This window comes from Peromyscus maniculatus, chromosome 19, assembly GCF_049852395.1.
Source record: "Peromyscus maniculatus bairdii isolate BWxNUB_F1_BW_parent chromosome 19, HU_Pman_BW_mat_3.1, whole genome shotgun sequence".
Classification (NCBI taxonomy): domain Eukaryota; kingdom Metazoa; phylum Chordata; class Mammalia; order Rodentia; family Cricetidae; genus Peromyscus; species Peromyscus maniculatus.
This window is the reverse complement of record NC_134870.1, coordinates 25,081,119-25,108,242: the sequence shown is the minus strand read 5'-3', so window position 1 is coordinate 25,108,242 and position 27,124 is coordinate 25,081,119. Positions and strand designations below refer to the sequence as shown.

The 27,124-nt window shown below is 41.0% G+C and overlaps 1 protein-coding gene across 1 annotated transcript in view; it reads right to left on the bottom strand.

Moving 5' to 3' along the window:
• Ctnna1 (catenin alpha 1) overlaps positions 1 to 27,124 on the bottom strand; it is a 138,499-nt gene that overhangs the window by 86,197 nt on the left and 25,178 nt on the right. The window contains exons 2-3 of the mRNA XM_076554970.1: positions 17,670 to 17,776; positions 15,832 to 16,027 (exon numbers count right to left, since the gene is read on the bottom strand). Of these exons, the coding sequence (XP_076411085.1) occupies positions 15,832 to 16,027; positions 17,670 to 17,774 (301 nt within the window). The 5' untranslated portion in view covers positions 17,775 to 17,776. The remainder of the gene's footprint in view (positions 1 to 15,831; positions 16,028 to 17,669; positions 17,777 to 27,124) is intronic.

Here is a 27,124-nt window from a genome sequence, read left to right as displayed (position 1 = left end):
TCCTTGGGGAGAGAGGGTTGGCTCAGCTTACAACCAACCATCTCTAACTCTAGTTCCAGGGGACCTGACACCCTCTTCTGGCCTCTGAGGGCACCAGGCACATACACGACACACAGATATACACGCAGACAAAACACCCAAACACATAAAATTAAAGGGGAAAAAAAAAAAGGCAGTTACTCGGAATGCTGGCTTTATAAAGCCGGGCGTTGGTGGCGCACGCCTTTAATCCCAGCACTCAGGAGGCAGATCTCTGTGAGTTTGAGGCCAGCCTGGGCTACCAAGTGAGCTCCAGAAAAGGCGCAAAGCTACACTGAGAAACCCTGTCTCAGGGGGGGTGGGGGGTGGGGAGAAAGCTTTATAAAAATGAGGTATTTTTAAAATATAAAATAAAGTGGTTATCTACAAACTCAATCTCATTTTTATTCTTTTCTATTTACAGTTGATGCAGGGAAGTGAATTCAATTATTATGTGGACCTTAGGTAGGCATTTCTGAAACATTTTGAGAGTACACTTTTTGTTATTAATTGTCAAATCCAACATATAAAACATTTTAAGACATCCACCTGGACATGCTTTTTGCAAACCTGAAAAAAAAAAGGGACCTGTGTTAAAATGACAGAAGCTTCCAGGTAAACAACTAAGTGATAGTAAGCATCGGGAAATTCTGATGCCTATCTTATCTCCCAGGACTCTGCTCAATTTGTTCTCTTTAACTCATCAAGATTTTAACGGTGGTAACGTACACCTTTAATCCCAGCACTCGGGAGGCAGAGGCAGGCGGATCTCTGTGAGTTCGAGGCCAGCCTGGGCTACAGAGTGAGATCCAGGACAGGCGCAAAGCTACACAGAGAAACCCTGTCTCGGAAAACCAAAAAAAAAAAAAAAAAAAGATTTTAACACTCTGAAAACTTTTTCCTTCTCCTTTATCTCATATCTGCCTTTAGCCTTTTATTTAAAATTTAAACATATATGTATATATGTTACTATGTCTCTCAAACTGTTTAAAAGTATGAAAAGTGAATAAAATTAACAATACCTTTTAAATCTTTAGGGCCAGTAAGACAGGTCAATGAGTAAAGGCACTTGCCACCAAACCTGGGCATCTGCAGAGCCCAGATGGAGAAGGTGACCGACAGCGCCAGGAGTTCTTTGACCACCCCAAGTTCACTGTAACACACACACACACACACACACACACACACACACGGAAAAATTAACATCTATGGTTTGTTAGTACAAAACAGTGTATTTGAATTGTCTCACTCCATGGAAATGTCATTCAGTCATAAAATTATATTGTAGGAAGAAAATAACTGGATTCTAAACATCTTTCACTATCATAAAATTTTTTCAAAATGACACAATCAAGCACAATGTATTTCTACTCAAGTGAGCATATTCACAGAAAACAAACTGCAAATTAATTATTTTATATATGTATATGTGAGCCTGGGTATATGTATGTGCATCATGTGTATAAAGGAACCGTCAGAAGTCAGAAGATGGCATTGGTTCCCCTGACTCTGGAGTGACAGAAAGCTGTGAGCCACCATGTAGGTGCTGGAAATGGAATCAGAGTCCTCTGGAAGAACCGCCAGTGCCCTCAATTGTCAAACCATCTCTCCAGACACAAACATGTTTTTAATCTCTTAATTATAAAATTTTAGGTAATTTTTATTTTTTTGCTCTTAGTATCAAAACAAATTCAGTACAAAATAATAATAATAATGGCTCCTTTTTGTTGGTGTTGTTTTGGCCAGGCTTGGTGGCACACACCTATAATTTCACCTTTCCGGGGCGGCAAGAGCTCAAGGACAACTACAGCTACATGTCTACAGCCTGGGTTACATGAGGTCCTCTATCCCTTCCTACCTTCTCTCACACACACACACACACACACACACACACACACACACACACACACACACGGGGGGGGGGGGGGGGGGGGGGGGGGTGGACACTTTTATTAAGCCTAGGCATGGTGGTACATGACTACAATGTCTGTATTCAAAAAGATGAGCAGAAAAAAAAATCACAAATTCAATGCCAACCTGAGCTACAAAGTAAGACTTTGTTTCCTCTCAATTCCCCAAAAAGAACCATCGTTTTTTTTTTTCATTCTACGTTAAAGAAAACACTAAAGCCGGGCGTTGGTGGCGCACGCCTTTAATCCCAGCACTCGGGAGGCAGAGCCAGGCGGATCTCTGTGAGTTCGAGGCCAGCCTGGGCTACCAAGTGAGTTCCAGGAAAGGCGCAAAGCTACACCGAGAAACCCTGTCTCGAAAAACCAAAAAAAAAAAAAAAAAAAAAAAAAGAAAACACTAAAGTATCCTATATCCTATACCTAAGAGTTAACATCTTTATACATAAGCCACAGATCCTAACACCTGAAGATGGAGAATTTCAGAAAAGAGAAGAAGGAAGAGGGGGAAGGAGAGAGGGAATCAGTCAGTCTACCCCCACACCAGACCCCTCCACCCTCACCTTGTATTCACTAAAGGACATCTGAGGAGACCCCTGGACCGCAGGAGACACCACACTACAGAAAACACAACACACAATTCCAGAAATCTCTGGCAGGTGCTTTTCACAACACTTTACCTTTTGAAAGTGAGCCCAAACCCATCAAATCAATATCAAGTTATTTAAATCTGAATCCAGAGCCTAGAAACCTCTCAATCTACCTCCTCCCAACCCCTGGTAGCACAGAAACTTTGCATTTTCCACTTTTTATAGTTGACAGAATATTTCTTTAAATTAAAAGAGTACCACACATATTCATGTTCTCATTTTCCTTACTAATTCAAGTGTGCCCTGCTGCTATTCAGAAACACTCCAAAGAGAGACACTTGCTTCCTGATTACACATTCAAATAAATGCACAACATGCATTTCAACTTGGAATCACTTTCTTTAAGAAATTAACTAGTAGAAAGCAAGTTACTGCAACATCATGCCTGAAGTCACGCCAAAGGCAAATGTTAACATTTAAATTGCACTGGGTATGGTGGTGCACAGCTGTAATGCCAGCACTCAGGGTGCCTAGGTAGGATTGATCCAAGTCTGAGGCTGGCCTGGGCTACAGAATGAGAGTCCGTCTCCAAATACAAAACCAAGCCTGTGTAATGGTGCACACCTGTACTCTTAGCACTAGGGAAGACAAGAGGTAAGAAGTTCAAGAGTTTGAGATCATCCTCTGCTACACAACCAATTGGAGTCCAGTCTTGTTAGCATAAAACCCTATCTCAAAATTTTAAGAGGCCAACTAGCTGGTTCAGCAGGTAGCAGTACTTACCATGAAGCTGGATAACCTGACTCCTATCCCAGACCCAACAGGGTAAGGTAAGGTGACAAAACCAAATACCAGAAGTTGTCCATTGATTTCCAAGTAGCACATGACATAGCACACAAATGTATATACGTGTATACATAAAATAAATAAATGTTAAAAAAGGAAAGAATCTTTAAAAACAACACTAAGATAACTTCCCCTACTACACTGTGCAAATGTGTGAAGACAGTAATATCACCTGCTATAACTTAAGACCATTATCTCAGTGGATGTTATTTTTGTAAGTTTAACAAGACAGATCTTTAAAAAGAGGAACCATTTCAAGATGGTAAGAAACATTAGAATTTAATGACTTCACTCTTCTTTCCTCACTTACAAGTTGGCTGCATTAGCTCTTGAGTCTCTGCAGAGCAGCATATGCTCACACAAGGGCCCTGATCCAGAAGCAGACAGCATCTCAAGTCAGAGTACAGTCTCAACCCTAGAGACTGACAGCTTGAGACAGACAGACATAAAATTTAAGACATAAAGCTTCCAGGTGACAACCAGTTAACGATTTCCCAGAATTTATATTTTGCTTTCCCTCTTGCTTTCAACTAAAGTGAAGAGCAAGAGAAGAATTAAGTCATGAAACTGGAGACATGAGGCATTATGAAGAATTGTTTCATTTTACTTAATCATAGGCCTCAGGAACACATGAAGGGAAGGAAATGGGATGGATGTACATCCAACAGATTCAGGTATGAAAGGTCAAATAAAGATAGACATACAAAGGAAGGAAAAAGCTGGACAATTTTACCCACGCAGCAAAGAGAAAAAGGAGAACAGCAAGTCAGAATGCTAAGACTACAAGAAAAACCAGCTGACTTATTGGACCTAATGAAAAAGGTACTGCACCAATCTGAAAACATAACTGACTTAACCTTAATCTTTTTCCAAATGCTGAAGGCTTTCATGCTCTTCCAAGAGCATCATTAACATGTCTTGAAACTCATATCAACATTCCAAGGTAAAAACACTTATGAATTGTTTCCTGTGAAAGAAAGGGCCCCTGTGTAAGATCAAGCCCACCACCTCCACCTCACTAAAGACCCACATACCCACACAAATAGCTGTTTTCTCTCTAGATCATGAATTCAGCAAAGTCAGACTTCATTCTGACTCCTGTTTCTCTCTCAAACCCTCTTCAAAACAGTCACTGACAGTTATTTTGTCCTGATCACATACATGTGCCAATCATCTATCATCCAGGCTGTTTACACAGATGTGGGTACCATCAGTCTGAAGCTGTCAACAGCTACACTGGACACAGACCCAATTTTCACTTCCTTCAAAAGTGACTTTAGTCAGCTCCCAGAAGAAAAAAAGAAATATATCTCATATATCTCAAGAAACAGACAGCTTGTGTTCAATATCCCTTTTGTCACGAATGAAATACATCATTTAAAATTATTAAAATGAAAAAAAAATCTAGGGACTAGGAAAGTGGCTCATTGAGTAAAGTGCTCATCACCTTGCAAGCATGAAGACTGAAGTTCAGACACCCAGAACCTACAAGCCTTAGCAGAGACGAGGAATCCTCAGAGCAGACTGCCTTCTTGCACTAGCTGGACTGGCAAGGTCTGGATTCAGGAAGAGACCCTGCCTCAACTGGAAAGCAATCAGTCAAGACACCCAAAGTCAACTTTGAGCTTTCCACACCCATGTGAACACACAGACATATCTACCATCACACACACACACACACACACACACACACACACACACACACACACACAGATATACTCCCAAAACCAAACAGCCCACATACAATGGCACACAACACTCCCTACATACAAATCATTCAAAGTGAAAAAAAGGGAGATGCTCCCTACATAATGGCTAAGACAGATTTTCAGATTTCTACTTCAAAGTACCTAGAGCCAGGCGGTGGTGGTGCGCACCTATAATCCCAGCACTTGGGAGGCAGAAGCAGGCGGATCTCTGTGAGTTTGAGGCCAGCCTGGGCTACCAAGTGAGTTCCAGGAAAGGCACCAAAGCTACACAGAGAAACCCTGTCTCGAAGAAGAGGGGGAAAAAAGTACCTGGAAATAACTAAACCATTAGAGAAGTTCACAAATCAACTATGTTTACAAAGTCATGAGCTTTGATAGACAAAGTTTCTTGCTTTGAAACTAGTCATGTTTTACATAAAAAGGGCTCACTCAACCGACTAGAACAGTGGTGCATGCCTCACACCTCACAGCTCAGGAGATGGTGGAAGAGGATCAAGAATGCAAAGCCAGGGCCAGCTATATAGTAAGTTCAAAACCAGTGTGAGCTAATAAGATCCTGTCTCGGGAGGGAGGGAGGGAGGGAGGGAGGGAGGGAGGGAGGGAGGGAGGGAGGGAGGGAGGGAGGGATTCATGTAAAGATTAATACTCAGAAGAGAACAATTTTGGTTGCCTCCAGTAAGTTGAAATTGTATCTCTACAATGCATAGCATTATTAGCAAAACTTATCTAAAATGGAATACTGACCCAAATGCCAGAACTTAAGAAATTACTACTTAAGACAATTACTACTTAAACACAAATAGACATGAAGGGGGGAAGGATACTGCAAGCCAAATATTAGAGCATTCTCTTTAGATCTGCTGGACACCATCACTTCCTAAACAAACTCTCTTCACCTTCCAGCCATCTGGAGATTAAAGTTCATACTACTTTGATACTGGAGAAAAGGCTGAGTTAACTTATCCAGATGGTTTTCTGATGCTTACCAGGAGAACAACAGTACATACAGAAGTATATAATAGTCACAAAGTCATTATCAGCCAAGCAAAGTGGTGTAAGCCTTTAAACCCAAGGCTCAGAAAGCAGAGGGGAAATGATCAGGAATGAAGGTCAACTTCCTACACATGGGGAGTTCAAGGGCCAGTCTAGTCAGTCCCTGACTCTAAACTAAAAGTGATTGCAGAACAAGCCTGATAATTTGAGTTCAATCTCCAACTCTACCTGGAAGGAGAATTGGCTCCTGAAAATGGTCCTCTGTTCTCCACAATCGCTTGCTGGCACTCTCTCTCTCTAACACACACACACACACACACACACACACACACACACACACACACACACACACACACACTAATAGATTTGCAATTACTAAGGAAAGGAAAGGCTTCGCAATCAGCAGATGAGAACTCACGTTTGCAGCCAGCGCTGCAGCGCTGCCTTAGGAGCACTCACACGCTGCCTTAGGAGCACTCACACGCTGCCTTAGGAGCACTCACACGCTGCCTTAGGAGCACTCACACGCTGCATTAGGAGCACTCATACGCTGCATTAGGAGCACTCACACGCACCACAGACAGTGCAGCTCTCCCTCTGCTGCTGGAGACCAAACTCAGGACCTCTACTGATGCTAAGCAAGCACTTAACCACTGAGCTACACCCCAGCTCCAGTAGGCCAATTTTTTCAATTTTATTTTTATCATTTTTGTTTTGTTTTGTTTTTCGAGGCAGGGTTTCTCTGTGTAGCTTTGCACCTTTCCTGGAACTCACTTTATAGACCAGGCTGGCCTCGAACTCACAGAGATCCGCCTGCCTCTGCCTCCCGAGTGCTGGGATTAAAGGCGTGCGCCATCAACGCCCGGAATTATCATTTTATTTATGTGTATATATGTCACATGTGTGCAAGTTCATGGAGGCCAGAACAGGGTGCTGGAATTACATACAAGTGTGAGCTGCACAGTATAGGTGCTGTGAAATAAATTTGGGTCCTCTGGAAGAGCAGCAAATGTTCTTAACCACTAAGTCATCTCTCCAGCCCCAGAGCAATTTTTTTAAAGGAAACATTTTAAACTTACGAAAGAAAAAAATCTAACGGGACTATCCTAGCACTTATCAATAAGACTAACATTTTTTTCCTATATCACATCACTTTATGGAATATACATGATCCTCTAGAGAACTCTCCACCAGTGTCCTGTGTGGGGGGATAAAGATGTATCCAGATTTGTTTCACTGTCCTCTGCCAACAGAAAACCTATTCCAGACAGACCATGAGTCAAGCTGGGCCAGTTATAGACACTAAGGAAGGAAAGATTTTCTGCCTCTTCTAAGACTTAACTAAGATGACTATCTAGTTGTGGGCATCTTGACTAGTACGTGTACACAGTGCATATGAAAACAGAGTCAAATCAAATTATCAACACTGGAAGTTAGAGAATCCTATGGCCTCAAGACCCTGAATCTTTGACCAACAACTAAACTTAAGAGATACTCTCAGGAATCCCGATTGTAAAGGGATTCAAATTCCCTCCTAGTTCAATAGGTCTGAGATGAATTTCTTTTCTTTTTTTTCTTTTTTTCTTTTGGTTTTTCCAGACAGGGTTTCTTCTCTGTGTAGCTTTGTGCCTTTCCTGGAACTCACTCTGTAGTCTAGATTGGCCTCGAACTCAGAGATCTACCTGGTTCTGCCTCCTGAGTGCTGGGATTAAAGAGTGCACCATCACCTCTCAGATGAATTTTTTTTTAATTAAATACCTATAATTAGTGTTATTTAGTTTGAAATCTTCCCCCAAGACCTACATGGTACAAATAAAGGAGTTTTCTGAAGAATTTTAAGGGCTGGAAAATGGTTCAGTGGTTAGAAACACTGGCTATTCTTCTAGAGAACCCAGGTTAGATTCCTAGCACCTACATACCAACTCATAACCATCTGTAACTCCAGTTCCTGGGGATCCAAAGTCCTCTTCTAACCTCTAAAAGCATCAATCTTGCAAATGATGCACAAACATACATGCAGACAAAACATCAATACACATATTTTGCTTTGTTTTTCAAGACAGGGTTTCTCTGTATAGAGCTGGCTATCCTAGAACTCTGTAGACCAGGTTGGCCTCCAACTCATAGAGATCTGCCTGCCTCTGCCTCCTGAGTGCTGGGATTAAAAGCATGTGTCACCAACCATCCAGAAAAAATTCTTTAAAAAAAAAAATTGAAGAATTTTAAATGCAATGCTCACATATAAATCTAAGAATATAGAGAACTCACGTGCTAAACACTGACAAAAGAAATCAAAACAAAACAGGGAATACCTTGTTTGTGGGTTGAACACTCAATTTAGCGAAAGTATCAATTTTCTCCAAATGTATACAGGAAGCTAAAACAACTACAATAGCTAAATAATTCAGAAAGAGTAAACATATGAGACTCAGTTCTAAAGCTTATATGCTATTGTGATGGCTAATGTGTGGTCAACTTGACTGGATCTGAACTCACCTAAGACGCATGTCTGAGATAAGTGACGTGGAGAGAAACACCCTGAGACCATATCACTGGCTGGAGCTCAGGACTAAATAGGAAGGAGGAGAAAGGCAGATGCCCCAGCACTTATCTGTTTCCTGATCCGCCAGATGCCAGAAGAACCCACTACTGCAGCTGTGAGCAGTCCTCCTCCCTCACCCTGCCCCCCAGGATGCTGTCTATCCCGAGGAACTGTAAGGTGAAATAACTCCCCTCCCTTAAGTTGCTTCTTCTTCAGTCACAGAAATAAAAAAGTAATTGAGCTATGCAACCAAGGCTGTGTGGAACTGGCAGAAGGAAAATGAAGATCAATGGAAGGAAACACAGAACCCAGATCTAACTCTACACAAGTACAATCAATAGATTGTTAACAAATGTGCAAAATTAATTTGATTGAGAAAAGACAACATTTCCAACAAATAATGCTGGCACAACTGGATTCTCCATAGGCAAAAGGGGAGGGAGAGGGTGACCTAAATGCCACACTTGATTAAAAAAAAAAACAATTCAGATTTAAATACATAACTTAAAAATATAAAAAATAGCTAGGCGTAGTGGCACATGCTTTTAATCCCAGCAGGAGGGAATTGCTGTGAGTTCAAAACCAGCCTGGTCTACATAGTAAGTTCTAGGACAAGTGCTACATAGAGAGACCCTGTCTCAACTCCCCCAATGACTGATAGAGGGAAGATGGTGGGTGGGTGGGTGGGTGGGTGGGTGGATGGATGGATGGATGGATGGATGGATGGATGGATGGATGGATGGATGGAAGGAATGATAATGAAAATTCTTAAAAGAAAACATAAAATCTTCATGAGCTAAGACTTAGTGAAGAATTTAGACCTATAAATGGTGTGGGAAACCAATACGGTAGACTTAATCAAAATTAAAGTTTGACTGTAGGAGGAAAAGATGTTAATAGGCTGGAGAAATGGTTCAATAGATAAAGACTGCAGGTTTCTCTAGCAGATGATCCAGTTCTGGTTACTAGCACTCATATGAGGCAGCTCAAATCTGCCTGTAATTCCAGTTCCAGAGTATCCAACATCTTCTTCTGGCCTTCAAGTGCACTTAGACCAACATACATATACCCATACATAAATACAGACACATACACATATGCACATAATCAAAATAAAATAAAATCTTTATGAACAAAACAGAAAAAAATCCTGTTAAGAGGATAAAATACAAGAGACATCTCTACTTTCCCATGGATAAGTTATAACCATGCCATGGGGTAGCAATTAAAAGTTTAAACAAACTCAAAAGAAAATATGCCAGGCAGTGGTAGCAGCATGTGCCTTAAATCCTAGCACTTGGGCGGCAGAGTCAGGAGGAATCTCTATGAGTTTGAGGCCAGCCTGGTCTACAGAGTGAGTTCCAGGACAGCCAAGGCTACACAGAGAGAAACCCTATCTTGAAAAATAAATACAAAAAGTTTCAACATTCGTTACATACACCTATATTGATGGCCTTCAAAATCAGACAGTGTTCTCAGCGGAGAAAAAGCCAATCTCAAAAGATGAGTGCAACGTCCTTAAAGGGACAGAATTGCAAAGTTATTCAGGAAAGAGAAGAGGTGCATGAATGAGTAACAAGAAGATGAACTGGTTCCTTGTATCTTGACTGCAGCAGTAGCTATATAAAATCTACAGATGTAATAAAAAGGAAAATTATACACATTGAACCAGTGTCAGTGTCCTGATTTTGAAATCACACTGTTATACACAGTTTCAAAAATGTAAGCAAATGAAAAGCTGGATGAAGTGTACAATGGACCTCTCCACTACCATTATAATTTCCAGTGAATTTATAATTATTTCAAAATAAAAAGTTAAAATAAAGCAATCTATTAATTGGCTGTTGTTAGTATAACTAAATTACTGGACCAAATGTTGCCAAGCAATCTAACTTGCCTAGAAATTGGCACAGCTGAATTCAAATGGTTCTATGCTGAGATGAGGGTTTTTCCCCCTTTTCTTCTTTGTTCAGAGACAGTCTCATGTGTTCCAGGATGTATTCCAGACTGGCTTTGAATTTACCATGTAGCTAAGGATGACCTAGAACTTCCTGCCTCCACCTACTGAGTACTGAGATTACAGGAGAATGCCACTTCTGCCTAGTTTTATGTGTTGTTGACATCAAACTCAGGGTCTCAAGCACGCAAAGCAAACACTATACCAACTGAGCTACAACTCAAGCTCCTGGAACAAATACTTCTAACTTTAAAGAATTTGCCCCATGGGGCTGGAGAGATGGCACAGAGGTTAAGAGCACTGACTGCTCTTCCAAAGATCCTGAGTTCAATTCCCAGCAACCACATGGTGGCTCACAACCATTTCTAATGAGATCTGGTGCCCTCTTCTGGCCCGCAGGGATATATGCAGGCAGAACACTGTATACATAACAAATAAATTAATAAATCTTTAAAAAAAAAAAAAAAAGAATTTGCCTCAGTTCTTAGCACCCACCATTCAGGTTACAAGAAAATAAATTACACGGTATTTCATGTAGCAAGTCCCTTACTTTATCTATTAAAAGAATAGTTATGTGCACAAGAGTTACCCTGCATGACAATTTATTCCTCTGCATTTCCCCCTCCACTCCTGTTACCACCTAGCAGTGACAATGGTGTCCAGACTCGGGGTCCTGCCTTTACTCTCTCCTATCTCTCAACCTCTTTAACCTTCTGTACAAAGCTCAAAGACTAATCCCCACGAACCACCACTTTTCCTTATATTTGATGTTGCCTAGATGGTAGAACTTCTTAAAATTTTTTTTTTTTTGTTTTGTTTTTTTGTTTTTTTTTTTGTTTTTCGAGACAGGGTTTCTCTGTGTAGCTTTGCGCCTTTCCTGGAGCTCACTTGGTAGCCCAGGCTGGCCTCGAACTCACAGAGATCCGCCTGGCTCTGCCTCCCGAGTGCTGGGATTAAAGGCGTGCGCCACCACCGCCCGGCTAGAACTTCTTAAAATTAAAAAAACATTTCGGTTTAAATTTTTTTTTTAAGTTTTAAAAATAAACACAAACCAATACTGGAAAGAGCTGCTTCCCGAGGGAGTGGGCCCCGCATCACTTGATGTACTGGAACATATGGGAAGCTGTAAACCTGTCCCAACAATAGAATTCTGTGATTCTACATCATTCCCTAAAAGTCCTTCCCTTCCACACCTGGCATTCCAAGTCACTCTCTAAAACAGCGCCCTAAGCCAAGAGCACACCCTTAACTCCAGCTATTTGAGAGGCTGAAAGGTAAATTCAAGGCCAGCCTGGGCCTGAAAACAGAATGGAAACAAAAAACCCACAGGAAATAATTTCCTAGACCATTTAGGGGGAAGGGTGTTTTCTGAGATCAAGGACCTTGTGCATGCTCAGCAGCCACTCTACCATCTGAGCCAACCCCTCCCCCTCCGGCCTCTCTTAACCTTTCCTATGAGCAGTGCTCCATTAACATTCTCCTGCAGGAGGAGTCCTCACCATTCTCCAGGCATGACTTGAATGTGCTCCTGCTTCCCTGCATGACATTCTCCTTTTCTTCTCCACTTCAAGATCCAATGGATGTTCTAACACATTATGGAAGATTTCTAACCTGGTATTTATCTTCTCATCATTCTTTCTATATTCATTTTATTAATTTATGTTTCATACCCATCTGTCCCAGCTATAAGTTCTACAACAAAACAGAAAGAACAGCCTCTCTGCTTTGGGGGCATGGATGAGACCTGCCTCTACGGGTCATATATTTATTTGAATGTCTGGCCCGGTTGGTGGAGCTGTCTGGCAAGGGTTAGGAGGTGTGGATGAGGAGTGTCCAGGGGATGGGCTTTGAGGTTTCAAAGGTTCACACCATTCCCAGTGTCTCTCTCTGCTTCATGCTTATAATAAGGATGTAGCTCAGCTACTGCTCCAGCAGCACCATGCCTGCCTGCCACCACACTCCCCACCGTGACCATCATGGACTCCAGTTAACCCTCTGAAACTCTAAGTCCCCAACAAACTCTCCCTTCTGTAAGCTGTCTTGGTCATGGTGTCTGTACAGCAACAGATAACTAAGACACTACTAGAACGGTGTCTCCCCTGTCAGGGGAGCACACATAATCAACCGGCCAGTCTCATTCTGTTGGGTTTTTTTCCCCCCAACATATATTCTTCCTAGAAGATTCTCTTTTACCCAATCATGTATTTATTTGAATCCTCTTTCATTTTCTTCCTGGATTTTGTCGGTGCCTCCGCCGCCGCCGCCCCCCCCCCGCTCCCCCCCCACAATCTCATTTTGTAGCCCATGCTAGCTAGCTACTTGGCCTCTTTACTGAAAAACAATGTTATTGGAAACAATAATACATTATACAAAGGTGTGCCTGGGCTTCTCTGAGTCTTCACCCAGGTGGATGCTTGAGCAGCAGGGAAGAAGTTGCTGGTATTAGAACAAGACCCTACTATCAGCTTTTGAAAGCCAACTGCTGGTTGGGGCCCAATATTACAAGTCCTGCTGTTTAGCTTAGTTCTTTATTTTTAAGGATAAGGGCTGACTATGTATCCCAGGTGCAACTCTCCATCTTCCTGCCTAAGCTTTCTCTTTTTTTGGTTTTTCGAGACAAGGTTTCTCTGTAGCTTTGGAGCCTGTCCTGGAACTCACTCTGTAGACCAGGCTGGCCTCGAACTCACAGAGATCCACCTGCCTCTGCCTCCCAAGTGCTGGGATTAAAGGCATATGCTACCAATGCCCGGTTTCTTCCTAACTCTCTAAGAGTTAAGATTACAGGCAAGTCCCACAACAACCATCAAGTAAAAGTCTATTCCATTAAAAGGTATGTAATAATTATCTTGAGCAGCAACTTGCTCAGATTTAGAATCATTATGGAAACAAATTTCTGGGAATATCTGTGGGATTATCTAGATTAGGTTAACTGAGAAAGACCTACTCTAAATGTGGACCATGGTACAGGCCGGCTCTCCTTTTGCAATCACTTAAATCCTCTCATCTGTCTGTTGAATGTCCCAGAGGCAACTAAGTCCTTTCTTTTTCTAGTCAGAACTCTTGCTATTCAAGGACTCATAAAATACCCTTAAGATAACCAGAGGCAGACCTCCTCTGTATGAACTGTTGGAATACATATGCATAGGGCCAGGCATGATGGCACACTGTTATGATAATTTGGGAAATGGAGGCAAAATGACACAGTGTCCCAGGCAAGCCTGAGCTAGGTAGCAAGACCCCATCTTTAAAAATTACAAGAACCTACTGTGTGCACAAGACATCAGTGACTTATGATAAGTAAAAGGTGTCTTTGTGGTTAACAGAAGTGCTCTGAACCTAAGACAGCAACCATGGGTCTGGGGAGATGGCTCAGTGGTTAAGAGCACTGGCTGCTCTTCCAGAGGACCCACATGGCAGCTCACAACTGTCTGTAACTCAAGGACCAGTGGATCCAACTCTCTCACAAAGACATGTAGGTCGAACACCAATGCACATAAAAATAAAAACCTTAAAAGAAAAAAAAGACAGCAACTATGGCTGCTTAACCCTGTGAATATACTAAAAACACTGAAAGGATGACTTTTACACCATGTGCAGTGTATCCACTTTTTATGATTCTTCACCTACATGAAAGCATTCATATTTGTCAATGAGAAGTAAAACAACACTCCAATTTTGAGAAAGGAAATACAGACTCACATTGTACTCTCTAGGAAACAGTTACTTATCCTAAAACATGTACCTATCACAAACGAGTACCATGTTAGGTACCACAGAGAAAGACCACCAGACTACAAAATAAACGGGAAAGGGGAAGACAACCCACTTGATTATCACTATGAAAAGAACTAGGGAAAAAAACAGAAACAAAAACAAAGCTAAGACTGACCTCATCAAAGAAAGGGCACATATGAGAAACACCAGTATGGTTCAGCCTGTACAAGGCTCAGCACCTAGCCTAAGCAGACTGTCATTATAATGCAACTGAGACCATAGGAGTTTAGAAGTCCTGAAATTAATAACTGACTCCCACTTTCCACAGGAGGCTCACCTGGTCATTTTATTACCCTAAAGGAAAATGGACCTGAGTTTATGAATGTGGACACTTCTGACACATTTATAGCATTATGGTAGGTAGTGTTTTAAGGTACCCAAATTTTCATACATGTTATTCACATAACAGACTAATACAAAAAGAAATTTATGCTACAAAACTGTATGCGTTCATTAATTACGGCTGTATAGAAAAGAAAGCACAGGGTACACATAAACCCCAAACACAGAAGGTCTGACTTAGACTCAAAAGTATTTATTATAAATGTATAAACAAATACTTCTTTGAATATAGCAAACTTGTTTTGTTTTTTTTTTAAACAGTGTAGGAAAAATCTTAGATTAGGAATTGCAAACTGTATTTTGTATATCAAAACAGCATACCTTCTGCTTTTATAAGTTTTATAAGATTACACATTGTGCATTTGTGTATATATTCTCCATAGCTGTTTTCTAAACTCAACAGCAGGGCTGAACAGTTTCAGCAGAGATTCTATGGCCAGTAAAACTAAAATACTATCTGGCCCTTTACCAAAAAAATCTAGAAACTCCTATCTAATCAAAAGTAGTCAACACTGATACAGAGCAAATATACCTTACACTACCTTTAGCAGCAAGATGTTTCCACAGATACCAACAAGGCATATTCTTAGATAAGCATTTATTTAATATACTAGTAAAACAAGTAACATCAGGGCTTAGGACCACTAAAGACCTTCTAGAGAAAGGAATTCATATTTTCTTCTGCTGACTAATAAATCACCCAAAAAACAATGGTAGCTTCAAAGGAACATGTACGCTCCTCAGGGGACAAATGGATACCTATTTGCAAAGTAGTTTACTCATATGCTTGGAAAAGTCTGCTGATGGCTTTACTTCCTCACTACAGAACTTCCAGAGTGTTCTTATGGCACAGTAGCCAACTTTCCCCCTGGTGAGTAACCCATGAGAGAAAAAGCCAATTAGGGCCAGGGAGATGGTTCGGTGAGTAAAGGTTGTTGCTTCCAAGTTTGACAACCCGAGTTCAATCCCCAGGACACACACAGTTTAAAAAAAAAAAAAAACAACTAGCTCCCACAAGTTGTCCTCAGACTTCCACATGCACGCTGAGTACAAACACAGGCCCGTGTACAGATAGAAATAAATGTAACTTTTAAATTTTACTGACTTTCTGGAAAGACATCTCTCTTCATGTGTAAAGCAATGACTGACCTACCTTGTTTTCTAACGTCTTCTACAGCAGCCACAAGCTCCTCCTTGAGAAACTGACTCTCTTTTGCAATTTTATCCCCCTTTTCCAAAAAATTCTCAGTTGCTTGTTCAACAGATGCAGCCAAAACATGGGCCTTCTTAGAACGGCCTCTCTTCTTATTAGAGGGCCCTTTGCTGTTGGTGTTCACCAGGGTTGTCACCTAAGAGTTTAAGTTTAAAAAAAAAATTAATCATTTAAAATGAAAACTAACAGACTAATATCTTTAAAGACAGCAAGCCTATGTTCATAAGGAAGGAAGGCATCACACTTAGATTTAGAGAGCTTGCTAAGCATAACACAATTCTTTCCAGATTTGTTAACAGAAAAATGATGCTATGTTTAGTTTCCAAAGTAATTTATATCTTAATATGTAAGACAAGAAATGTAATGCATTCTAATTTCTTAAACAATTATTAGTTTTTGGAATAACTTCACGGACTGAAACTAAGATTAGTGATAAATGCAATGCCTCTTTTTTTTTAGTGAAGAAATTCCAGAAAAAGCTGAACAATGAATTCCGCTTTACCAGAAGGCTACATTAAGTCATTGTTACCAATCTGCAAAATGCTTTAAGAAAACTTACTTCTGAAGTCAGTTCAAGCTTATTAACACAAATCTTAGCATTAATTAGTAAAGGTCCTTAATAAAGAAAAGAAAGATTGCCCACAGAAGCCTACTGTGATGATGCTTAAAGTTCCAGAACTTTAGCCATCATTAATAAGTTTAATATACCAGATGATCTGTAGGTTGAAGATGATTAAGATTTGTTCCAGTATAAACCTGCCAAACACAAGACCTGAAAGGTACAGAATATACTGGGTTCAAGAAAGCAAATATTCCACCTAACCCCCACACAGCTACATATAGATACATAATAGTTTATGACTTGGAAGGCAATTTTTTAAGGCAGTAAATGCCATTCTCATTTTCTCCCTCCTCTAATACATAAATATACACATACACTAGCTATGCCAAGAGTAAAAATACATAGCTAGCTGCTGTTACTAAATGCCATCACATTATGATACATGTATTGTAACAGAAAACACCAAACCCACCCCCTCAAACTCAGTTACCTGCCAAACAACCCTACACGACGAGAGGTGACTAAGCTGAACCAGGCACCATGACAATCAAGCTCCATCTGCCTTGATTTCCTCTCTAATGGAGGGGGACGTTATCAGCAAAGCACAAACATTTGGAAATGTGCACTACATGCTAACAACCTTTACTATCAGCAATAAGACTTTAGAAAAGGGTAGCAGCTGTAGTCTAGAGAATTAACTAAAGCTAGGCATGGTGGCACATGGCTCTAATCCAAGCAGTATTTACATGGTGAAGACAGGAATCAGGAGAGTTCAAGTTCAGCCTCAGCTACCTAAAGGAGCTTTAAGACCAGTCTTGGTGATACAAAACCTTGCCTCAAAAACAGTAACAAAAAGAATTAAATAAATGTATGTGGGGCTGGAGAGATGGCTCAGAGGTTAGGAGCACATGCTGTTCTTCCAGAGGACCCCGGTTCAATTCCCAGCACCCACATGTCAGTAACTCCAAGATCTGACACTCTCACGCAGACACATGCAGGCAAAACACCAATACATAAAAAAATAAAAATAAATAATCTTTAATAAATAAATGTGTCGATAGTAATGGAGCCAAATCATCTAAGTACTACCCGACTAACTAAACTCAACCAATTCAATAAAGACTCTGAGCTAACAACCTCGGTCATGAGTCTGTTAGCCAGGTCTACTGCAAAAGAATGACAGAACAACTGTGCATTTGCGTTTCCAGATTCTTACCTGTGTAACAAGAGGCTCCAACAGTCTTTCAACAGCCAGAGTCCTGATCTCTAGACTCTTGGGGTCCCATTTGAAGTTTATGTTGCCAGTGTGGACGGCAGTCATTTCTAAGAAACAAAAAGCCAACGTCAGGCAAACGTCAAGCAGAAACATAAAATATATAATAACCCTCTAACCAAGACTTTCCTATCAGTAAAGAAGAACTGACAAGATGAAATAACTGCAGCTAACCTGAAAAGGACCTCTAATACACAACAATTTTATGTCTAAAAACACTCAAGGACAATCCTGAGCACAGAGAACCTTTCAATTTTGACTTCTCTAATACCAAGATACTTCTAGTTCCAGTTTCTCCAGTTCAACAATGTTGCAGCATGAAAAGCTAAAGTGAAGGGTATTTTAAAAGAAATTTCTGCCAAGCCTGATGACGCATGCTTTTAATCCCCAGCACTTGGGGGGGGGGGTTAGAGGCAGTCAAATCTCTATGAGTTTGAAGCCAGGCTGTTCTACATACTGAGTTCCAGGCCATCCAAGGCTATATAGTGAGACCCTGATTTAAAAAGAAAGAGAGAGAGAGAGGGGGGGGGGGAGGGAGGGAGGGAGGGGGGGGAGGGGGGAGGGAGGGAGGGAGGGAGGGAGGGAGGGAGGGAGGGAGGAAGGAAGGAAGGAAGGAAGGAAGGAAGGAAGGAAGGAAGGAAGGAAGGAAGGAAGGAAGGAAGGAAGGAAGGAAATTTCTTCAGAAACTAATACAGAAAATTTTCTATTATTCTGCCACATCTACTGCAGTATCCAAAGACATACCTCATTTCATTTGTTTTAGATTTGTTTTTTTGTTTGTTTTTTTGTTTTTGGTTTTTCAAGACAGGATTTATCTGTGTAGTTTTGGTACACCTGTCCTGGATCTCGCTCTGTAGACCAGGCTGGCCTCAAACTCAGAGATCTACCTTGGCTCTGCCTCCTGAGTGCTGGGACTAAAGGCGTGCAACACTGCTGCCCGGCATCAATATATTTTTTTATTAGAGATATTTTATCTAGGCACCAAGTATTCAAAATATAGTGTGTATTACTTTACACTTATAAAATAACTCAATTCAGAAAAGCCACATTATGTTCATTAAAATGTTCATTAAACCAGGCAGCGGTGGCACACACTTTTAATCCCAGCACTCGGGAGGCAGAGGCAGGCGGATCTCTGTGAGTTCGAGGCCAGCCTGGTGAGCGAGATCCAAGACAGGCTCCAAAACTACACAGAGAAATCATGTCTCGGAAAAAAAAAAAAAAAAAAAGAAAGAGAGAGAGAGAGAGAGAGAGAGAGAGAGAGAGAGAGAGAGAGAGAGAGAGAAAGAAAGAAAGAAAGAAAGAAAGAAAGAAAGAAAGAAAGAAAGAAAGAAAGAAAGAAAGAAAGAAAAAAGAAAAGCCTAAAACCAAGTAGATGGGCAGTAACTGAAATACTGAATAACCAATGGTGCCATAGAAACTCAGATTATTTATGACAAAAAAAAAAGAAAAAAAAAAAAAAAAGAAAAAACATGGACCACATACCCTTAACCAAATTATCAAAATTAACATCAATAACAGAGGACAAACTGACACCATGTGTCTCTTGTCATGATACATTAGGAAAGATAAAACATTATTCTAGAGACTATAGGGGGGTTGGGGATTTAGCTCAGTGATAGAGCGCTTGCCTAGCAAATGCAAGGCCCTGGGTTCAATCCTCAGCTCCAAGAAAAAAGAGAGAGAGAGACAGAGAGAGAGACAGAGAGAGAGACAGAGAGACAGACTGACTATAGGGATGGCTCAGCAGTTAAAAGTAAATGCTGCTATGGCTGTGGCTCACACCTTTATTTCCAGCACTTTGGGATGCAGAGGTGGGCAATCTCTGTGGGTCCGAAGCCAGCACATACTGTTCTTTCAGAGGACCCAAGTTCAATCACCCAGCACTCACATCGGGCAGCTCACAACTGTAACTCCAAATCCACTGGATCTGACACCTGTGGCCTCTGTAGTACTTTATCACAAAACTACATAACTTCAGACTAATATTAAGTAAATATCAGACTAACTGACAGTGAGACATATTCCACAAAATTAAGAAAAGGTCAAGAAACCTAAGATAAAATTTGAAAATGGATTCTTCTTTTTTAATAAGCATAATAATTGATGTTAAATTTCCAAATTTTCATCATTTCACTTTAATTAAGCACCAATAAAACACTGAATCACATAATGAGAATGGGGGGGGGGTAGGCTTGCCTAATCTAACAACACAAAAAGCAGTTTCCAGAGAATTTGTTCCCTATGCTTATATTATGCCCGCCTATATACTTTGGTCTTTAAAGGTTATTTGTCCACTAGTCAGTAAGCCTTAAGAGATAGGATGGTCTAGATTGTTAAAGACAGCTAACAGCTCAAGCAAATGTCATCAAATGTCACAGATAAGACATTTCAGAAGAAATTGTTTGCCCTGTGGATCCTAGTTCCCTAACATTTCAAAGAGACCGCTTCAGTACAAATAAGAGAACCTTTCAGGATTAGAGGGCTAGACCCTGTGATTAAGTAAAGACAGTTCTAAGTGGGCATTTGAAGCAATGCGTAGTTCCTGCGCAAGCATAACACAATTCACTGTGGGGGAGAGGGGAGTAGTGCTCTGGGTTCATTTCACCCAGAGCCTGACACAAGCGAGTCAGTTACTCCACTACTAACAACAATTCACCTTCCCAAAGAAATTCTTCTCATTTTTCTGAAATAAAATGCTTTCCAGATACAGGTAAACCAATTAAAAAAAAAAAAAGTTTCGGCATTTAAGGTTTTGTTTTATTTGAGACAGGGTCTCACTATGTAGCCTTGGCTGGTCTGGAACTCATGGTGATCAACCTGCCTCTGCCTTTGAAGTGCTGGGACCACACCTATAGAGAAATTAATTTAAGATTTATTTTTATGTTTTATCTTGCCTTTATGTATGTATGCATACCACATACATGCAGAGTGCCCATGAAGCCAGAAGAGAGCATCGGATCGCCTGGAACTAGATAAGCTGCCTCGTGGGTACCAGAAACCAAACCCAAATCCTCTAGAAGAGCAGCAAGTGCTCCAGCCCCCAAATTAGATTATTTTAAACAAGGTGGAAATGGTGGTCTACACCTGTTATGCCAACACTTGGTTGTGTCGGGAGGGTCATCATAAGGCCATCCTAGATACTGAGTTGAGTCCAGCTTGAGCTACAGAATGAAACCCTTTCTCAAAACAATAAACAAAAAAATCTTCTGAATCTTTTGTTTTCCTGATTTTGACACTTCAGAGCCCCAGAGCTTCCCAGAGCCCCAGTGAGCTCCACTGAGAAAGCCAAGGCTCTGCTACTTTCAAAAGCAATGCAAAAGGCAGACTATGAACCCAATGAATGAAAATGACATGTGGCTTCTCCAGGTGGGGGGTGGACAGAACAGACCTACAAAAAAGACCAACTCAAAAGCTGTGCCCAACTGATCAACTCCCGGCAATTATCACAGACTCAGTTATTTGGAATGATCTGAATTTAAGAGAAGCCAGACATACAGATTTCTACCTGAAATCTCCAAATTTAACTGTTACCAACAACTTCCCCAAAATCTCCAGTTGCAAATTCTACAAACTCTTAAAGTCTCTAAGAAGATCACCTTCCTTCATGGACATTCACCCTATTTAAAGAGACTGAAGAAAAGTGCTCAACTGCACACACTGAGAACAACAGATATATAGAACTTGAAAACAGACCTTGTTTAAGACTCAAAAAAAACGTAACAGAAGCAGGTTGCCTAATGTAGAACTTTTTAATGAAATAAAGTTTTACTTATGAGGAAAATAATTTCAAGGCTGTTTGACTTAGAAGTAAGTATTAAGCCATAGACAGGTGAATGAATAAAAATAGACAAGTATCTGAATGAACATGAGGACATGAATGTTCTAGGTATGATCGAGGAGAAGGGTTTTATTGTAGATATAAGGGAAAGAACAGCCCAGGGCATCTGGAAGTGTCCAGATGAAACAGGTCATGAGAGAAGAGAAAGCAGAGGGGAAAGAAGACAGAAAGAGAGAGAGGAAAGAAGGCAAGCTGACCTAGAAAGAAGCTGCCAAGAGAGGAGCCAGGAGCCAGGAGGGCAGCGAGGTCAAAAGTGGCTGGTTTCTACAGCCATCAGAAGCTGGGGACCAGCTCAGTCCCCTGGGCTAGGCAGGCTTAGGGTAGGAGGTGGGGTGAGAAGTACTGGGAGGAACCACAAACATTGAGTGAGCCTTGACCTGGGTTTCTTCTGGACCTGACAGTATCAAGTTTGGAAATAAAAAGTCCATTACTACAAATTATACAGATTAGTGAGAAGATAACACTGTATTTTGTTCAATTTTATAAAGTTGAAAAGTATATTCCATAACACAACCTTCCAAACCTTGAATGAAAAAATCAGAATATGAATAACTGTAAATTGATCAGAGGCTCCAGACACTAGATAAGTGTGTCTTATGTCACAACTAAATGAGAGAAATGCCAAGCTTTAGAGAAAATGTGGGGGGCTGGCATTCGTTCCTTTTTTTTTTTTTTAAAGTGAGACTTTATTTCTTTTTCTTTTTTTCTTTTTTTTTAAAGATTTATTTATTTATTATGTACACAGTGAGTGTTTGGCCTGCAGGCCAGAAGAGGGCACCAGATCCCACCGTAGATGGCCGCAAGCCACCACGTGGCCGCTGGGAACTGAACCCAGGACCCTAGAACAGCCAGCGCTCCCGACCTCCGAGCCACCTGCCCGGCCCTCATTCCTTTAATACTTTTTGAGATTATAATCACATTATTTCTTCTTCTCCTTCCCTTTCCTCCCTCCAGTTGTGGGATAATCCTTTTTTGTAAGCTGTGAAGATGTGTCTCTGGAAAGGCACCTTCTGATTGGTTTAGTAAAGAGTTGACGGGCCAAAAGCTAGGCACGAGAGGATAGGCAGGACTTCCATGCGGAGACAGGAACTCTGGGAAGAGAGGCACGATTTGCCATCTAGACTCAGAGGAAGTGGGAAACACAGTACTGAGCAGAAGTAACAAGCCACGGGTCACAAAGTAGATTAATATAAACGGATTAATTAAAAAGCTAACTGAAAACAACCCTAAGCTAAAGCCAAGCTTCCACAATTAATTAGTCTCCATGTCACTGTTTGGGAGCTGGCAGTTCAAAGAAAGACCTACTACACCCTCTGAACCTTCCCATTCATTACTCCGCACACTACCCACCCCCATTTCTCTCCTTCAAGTTCATGGCCTAAATTCTTTATCTTGCGCAAGCAACACCTTTAATCAAAAGCCCTGCCAAGCAACCAGGGAGCCTGACACCAGCCTGAAGACTAGAGTTCAACTCTCAGGTCCTACATGGTAAAAGGAGCGAGCCACTGGGTCCTTCAAAGTTGTGTCCTCTGACTTCCACATGTACACCATGGTGCACACACCACACAAATACACAATAAATAGATGTATATGCATACATACACATGTACACACACACACTCCTGACAAAAGTGACATCAAACAATATTAAATTATACTACAGAAACAAGTTAGCCCTTTGATGGCCCACTGCTGAGAAAGGCACAAACAAAATTATAGATCTTAAAATTTACAAAGACCATATTCCAGAAGGAAGACCAGCTTCTGACACTAGCTTTTCTACTAACTTATTTTCTGACTTTGGGGAAGTTATTTCTCTTGTCTGAAGCTTCAACTTTCTCATTTACAAAATGAAAAGAGAAGGACTAGAAAGATCGCTCAGCAGTTAAGAGCACCTGCTGTTCTTGCTCTTGACCCAAGTACAGTTCCCAACACCACATCAGGTAGCTTATAACCACCAGCTCCAAGGATCAGACATCATCTTCCTACCTCTGTAGACACCCACACAACTGTAGCATTCACTCACAAAGACATACACACACACACACACACACACACACACACACACACACACACACACACACAAAGTAAATTTTAAAAATTTAATCTTTAAAAAAAAAAAGGCCGGGCAGTGGTGGCACATGCCTTTAATCCTGGCTCAGGAGGCGGAGACAGGTGGATCTCTGTGAGTTGGAGGCCAGCCTGGTCTACAAAGCGAGTTCCAGGAAAGGCGCAAAGCTACACAGAGAAACCCTGTCTCGAAAAACAAAATTTAAGAGAGAGAGAGAGAGAGAGAGAGAGAGAGAGAGAGAGAGAGAGAGAGAGAGAGAGAGAGAGAGAGCGCCAGCCCCACATGGTGGTATATGCTTGCAACCCCAGAATTTAGGAAGCCAAAGAGTCATCAATCAAGACTGGCCAGGACTATAAAACCCTGTCTCCAAACACACACACACACACACACACACACACACACACACACACACACACACGGAAAGAAAAACAACTACAGGCCTGTGAGATAGATGAGCCAATAAAGATTCCTGAGAAGCCTGATGCATATGAATTCCATCCTCACAACCCACATGGTAGAGAGAACCAACTCTCTAGCGTTCTCTAACCTTCACAGGTGCCACACACAGGCAGGCAGACAGACAGACAGAGATATATACACACAGTAAATAAAAGTAATAAAAGAAATTTAAAAGTTGGAGAGATGGCCAAGCAGTTAAGAGAACTCTTGTTCAGCTCCCAGCACCCACAGCAGCTCACAACTGCTTCTAAGTACAGGCCAGGAATCTGAATCTGACCCCCTTTTCTTACTTCCCCAGGCACTCCATGTATGTGCTGCACATACAGCAAACACTTATACACATAAAATTATAAAATAAAAATATGTATCTTTTAATTTTAAAGAGGTTAAATTCCATATCCTACATCCTTTGAAAAAGTCTTTTTTTTTTTTCCCCCTTTTGTGTTTTTTTCAAGACAGGGTTTCTCTGTGTAGTTTTGGTGCCTGTCCTAGATCTCGCTCTGCAGACCAGGCTGGCCTTGAACTCAGAGATCCACCTGGCTCTGCCTCCCCTGCTGGGATTAAAGGTGTGCACCACCATGCCCAGCTAAGTCTTTTTTTTTTTTAATTAAATTTATTCTTTGACATTTTCATACATGTATAAAATACATTCTAATTATTCTTCCTCCCCATCCCTGTCAACCCCTTCCTTCCTACAAATCCCTTTCTGTATGTATGCCTTTCTGTATGTATGCCCTTGGAAGCCAGAGGCTTTGGCTACCCTAGAGCTGGAGTTGTTGCATGTGAACTATCTGATTAGGGTGGAACCAAATGTGGGTCCTCTGCAAGAGTAGTTTTCATTCACTCAGTAGATCACTGAGATCTCAGTAGATCACTGAGTAGATCACTGAGTCATCTCTCCAGCCCCCAAAGACATTTACAAGGCCCTTTGACACTACATCAATTTAACAGAAGTATGGTAAGCTCCCCGCTAGTGCCTATGACTTCCCAACCCATGTTTCTGACCAAGTTTACAGTACATGGGTTTCCTCATGTGGAGTGGACCTCATATCACCTAACAGAAAGTGGCTAGCTACCCCCATATAGTCACACCGCTACTGTACAAGTGGGCACATCTTTCTTGGCAGATTGTCGTTGAAGTCAGTTAATCAGTTACATCTGATTAAGACCACTGATGCCTTTTCTCATCTACTAGCCTACACAGAATGCACCTCCCACCACTATGAGAAGTAGCCAGCAGGGAGGAAGCTTCCAGGTCAGTTGCACCTTGCAAACAAGGCACGTGGTGCCTGCGGCAACACGTCTTTCTAATGCTCCTTTTCACGAGGTCAGTGGTTCTCACCCTTCCTAATGCTGCAGCCCTTGAATACAGCTCCTCATGTGTGGTGACCCCAACCATAACATTATTTGTGTTGCTACTTCATAACTGCAATTTTGCTATTGCTATGAATCATAATGTAAGCATCTGATATGCAACCCTTGTGAAGGGCTGTTATGATCCAAAGGGGTTATGAACCACTGATTGAGAACCTCTGATTTAAGTTATCTCAACAGCCTTTGAATTGTTTTATTAAACTTAATTTTCTCAAGCTTAATATGTGTTCCATGTTTTAAGGTAACAATACTTAAATATTTTTATATTCCACAAGGTCCTGGCAAAGTACTTTCTAAAGGGCACAGCGATGTAAGCAGAACTGAATTTATGCAACCCATTTGAAAATATTCACAAGCTTACCAAGAAAGAAATTCTTGCCTTACTCTTAGTCATATTCTCCTGGTTATTTACAATTAATGGTATTGTTTAGAATAACTAAACAAATAAGTTTTAAAGCTCTTGGCAGCTTCCAGTTTTCCAATTAACTTACAGAGCACTCCTTTCCAAGATCTATTATAAAATCTGCTAGAGCTGGCCAGCCTTAATGAAAAACAGCAACCTCAAGTTTTTCCAGGAGGAATTATACTTAATGGAATGAAAAGTTAAAATGCAGTTATTCGGTCTTCATTACCTTAAAAATAGTGATCTTGTCTATAAAGCAAAATATCACTACAAATTCAGAAAGAGATTCAACTGCTTGTCTAGCAACCTGTATGAAAGGAAAAGCAAGAAAGGAAATACAGCACAATCCCATCAGAACCCAAGGGAGCGGACGGTTGGCAAACTGCCTCTTTGTGAAAAGAGCTATAGACATTCTCACAAGACATTACAAGTTCATTTACAACAGAATGGTCACATCATTCCTGAAATGTGTCTCTGCCAAAGCTTTTCTATCCTTAGGATGCTAGTCAATGCCAACTTTTTAAACAGCAAGGTTATGTTAATGAAATGTTAGGATGGTTCATTTAAATGTAAATCAGGAGATTTAGAAATTAAAAGTACCCAAAGCAACATTAACTGTCACACTGCACAAGATCCAGGATTGTGGATTACTCTGTACAGCCACAGGTATGTCAGGTTGTATCCGCATTAAGCAGACTTAACACAGCCATAGGAACCTCAGCTCCCAAATCTCTTGGTAACAGCCAAAAACAAAACAAGGTAATCCTTAGCATTAACTTACTCTGAAAACCAAATTTTATTTGACTAAATCTCAAAACCCCAGTTTTCCTTTTTTCACACTATAAACTAGTTAAGATTAAGGAAGCAGTAAGAAAATATTTAAGTTTTAAATGGATAGTCCTCATAAACAAAAAGAAAATTATTTACTCATAATTATAGCCAATATTCCTAATTAAAATTTCAGTATCATCATCTTGGTTAGGTCTAACCAGAGTAAAAAGTTCCCGTACAGCCAGAAAGAGTGTATTGCTCTTGAAGAGGACCAAGAATTCAGATCCCAACATCCAGGTTGCAAAGCTCACAATGACTGATGGATTCACAACACGCCCCCACGGCTGGGCATGTTTGCTTAAGCCCGGTGGGCCTAGACACTTCCGCCTAGGCAGTTCCTGGTCAAATAGCCATTCCTGGGTCAAGGCGTCTAGCGTGACCAAGACCCCATGGCTTTGCATGATTGCGTAAGAGCGCGC